The 1,775-nt window shown below is 39.7% G+C and overlaps 1 protein-coding gene across 1 annotated transcript; it reads left to right on the top strand.

Annotated features, from left to right (window-relative positions):
- Positions 1–413: 413 nt before the first annotated feature.
- LOC106013047 (rhodopsin-like) lies at positions 414–1,442 on the top strand. The gene has a single exon (XM_013087750.1). It carries the CDS (start codon positions 444–446, stop codon positions 1,440–1,442), a length of 999 nt encoding a protein of 332 aa, XP_012943204.1. The 5' UTR covers positions 414–443.
- The last annotated feature ends 333 nt before the right edge of the window (positions 1,443–1,775 follow it).

The raw sequence follows: 1,775 nt of genomic DNA, 5'->3' as shown, positions 1-1,775 counted from the left end.
TTCTTCTTCTTCTTCTTCTTCTTCTTCTTCTTCTTCTTCTTCTTCTTCTTCTTCTTCTTCTTCTTCTTCTTCTTCTTCTTCTTCTTTTTAAGATTATTATTATATTAATACTATTATGATGATGATGTTTATTATTATAGAATCATTATTGTCAAAGGTGATTGAGCTGTTGTTGTTGTGGTGGTGGTGGTAGTGGTATTATATATTATAACATATATAAATGTATGTGTGTGTGTGTGTGTGTGTGTGTGTGTGTGTGTGTGTGTGAGTGTGTGTGTGTGTGTGTGTGTGTGTGTGTGTGTGTGTGTGTGGTGTGTGTGTGTGTGTGTTCTCACGTTCTTTCTCTTCTTCCTATAAAATAGGGGCGACTTCACTTTTGTGGAACTAGCTGCTTGTGATATCAAGAAATGGCTTCTGGAGATTACAGCCCCACTTCATCTCCAATGTTTGAACAAGACAAGGATCCTTTCATAGACGATGATGACTTCAATGTTTTAACCATCGTTTTCTATGTCGCTGCCATTGGAATAATATGTGTCTTGGGCGTTATATTCAACGCGGTCAACATTTACGTGTTTTTCAAGCAAGGATTCAAAGACACAGTCAACATCACTCTTTTCAGTCTGGCCATTTCCGATATGGGAGCTCTGATAACGCTCTTTTGGATGAGTGTCTGGTTCAACCCTTCGATCGCTCAAGCTGTTCTGCCTGTGGTTAGTATAGACTTAGTACATATAACATCGGGATGGCCTCATGTTGCTTTTGCACGAATCTCCGGCTGGATCACAGCCTTCGTCACGTTTGAGAGGTGTCTATGTATCGCTCTGCCCCTCAAAGTAAAGACAATCATAACACCGAGACGTACGATTTACGTAATTGTCAGCATATACATAGGCGTGGCTGCTTGTGTTGCTCCTGCGTTCTATTCTATCAGTCTGGGGCCAAAATATGATTCAGAAGTAAACATGACCGTGATAGGAATAGTATATACCACCCACGGCGTTATGATTGAGAGTATATCTTTTCTCCTCAGTGCTTTCTCTCAGCTTGTCTCATTCTTCTCAGTAATCGTGTGTACGGTAATCCTTGTCCACAACCTTCTGATCAAATCAAAATGGCGGCAGTCGAGTTCCAGCGCAGCAAAGCAGGAATCTTTATCGAATAGAGACATGAAAGTTGTGAAAATGGTTGTGTCTATTGCCGTAATCTTCATAGTTTGTTTTTCCCCCAGTGCTGCCAGCACTTTTGCGATGATGTTTTTCCCAGAGTACAACTTTTACGGTGAATACCAAAATATCTATCTGTTCATATGGGCTATATGCTTTCTGCTGGTAGCGACGAATTTAGCGGTGAATATATTTGTGTATTACTACATGAGTTCGAAATTTAAAGAAATTCTCGACGACACGCTCAAAAAAGTGAGAGGGAAATGTTGTGCGTGAGGTACATGGACGCTTGCTGTGTTACGCCCTCTCTCATGTATAGATTTTATACACGGGTCCTCAGAGAAAACTGGCTACCCTGGAATTACAAAGTTCTATCTGCTCAGTTCCTAGTTTTGAGAAAATAAACGTCAAAAAGTGTTGAGTTTCATAACACGTCAAGCTTTTCAGAATGCACTTTTTTGAATATCTGATTAACAACTCTTAATTGTCTTGCGATTTTGATACAGCAGATAGAATATTCGGTTTCTGATCTTTTCCTTCTAGTAGCTCAAAACAGCTCAACGTGTGAGACAGAACTTTTAAAATTCTAAGGTAGTGATATATTGACTC

Source organism: Aplysia californica, unplaced genomic scaffold, assembly GCF_000002075.1.
Source record: "Aplysia californica isolate F4 #8 unplaced genomic scaffold, AplCal3.0 scaffold00634, whole genome shotgun sequence".
Lineage (NCBI taxonomy): Eukaryota > Metazoa > Mollusca > Gastropoda > Aplysiida > Aplysiidae > Aplysia > Aplysia californica.
This window is presented reverse-complemented; position numbering and strand designations above follow the sequence as displayed.

Bases quoted from the DNA above. Each gene is read 5' to 3' on its own strand.
- LOC106013047 (XM_013087750.1), top strand. From the start codon at position 444: ATGTTTGAACAAGACAAGGATCCTTTCATAGACGATGATGACTTCAAT.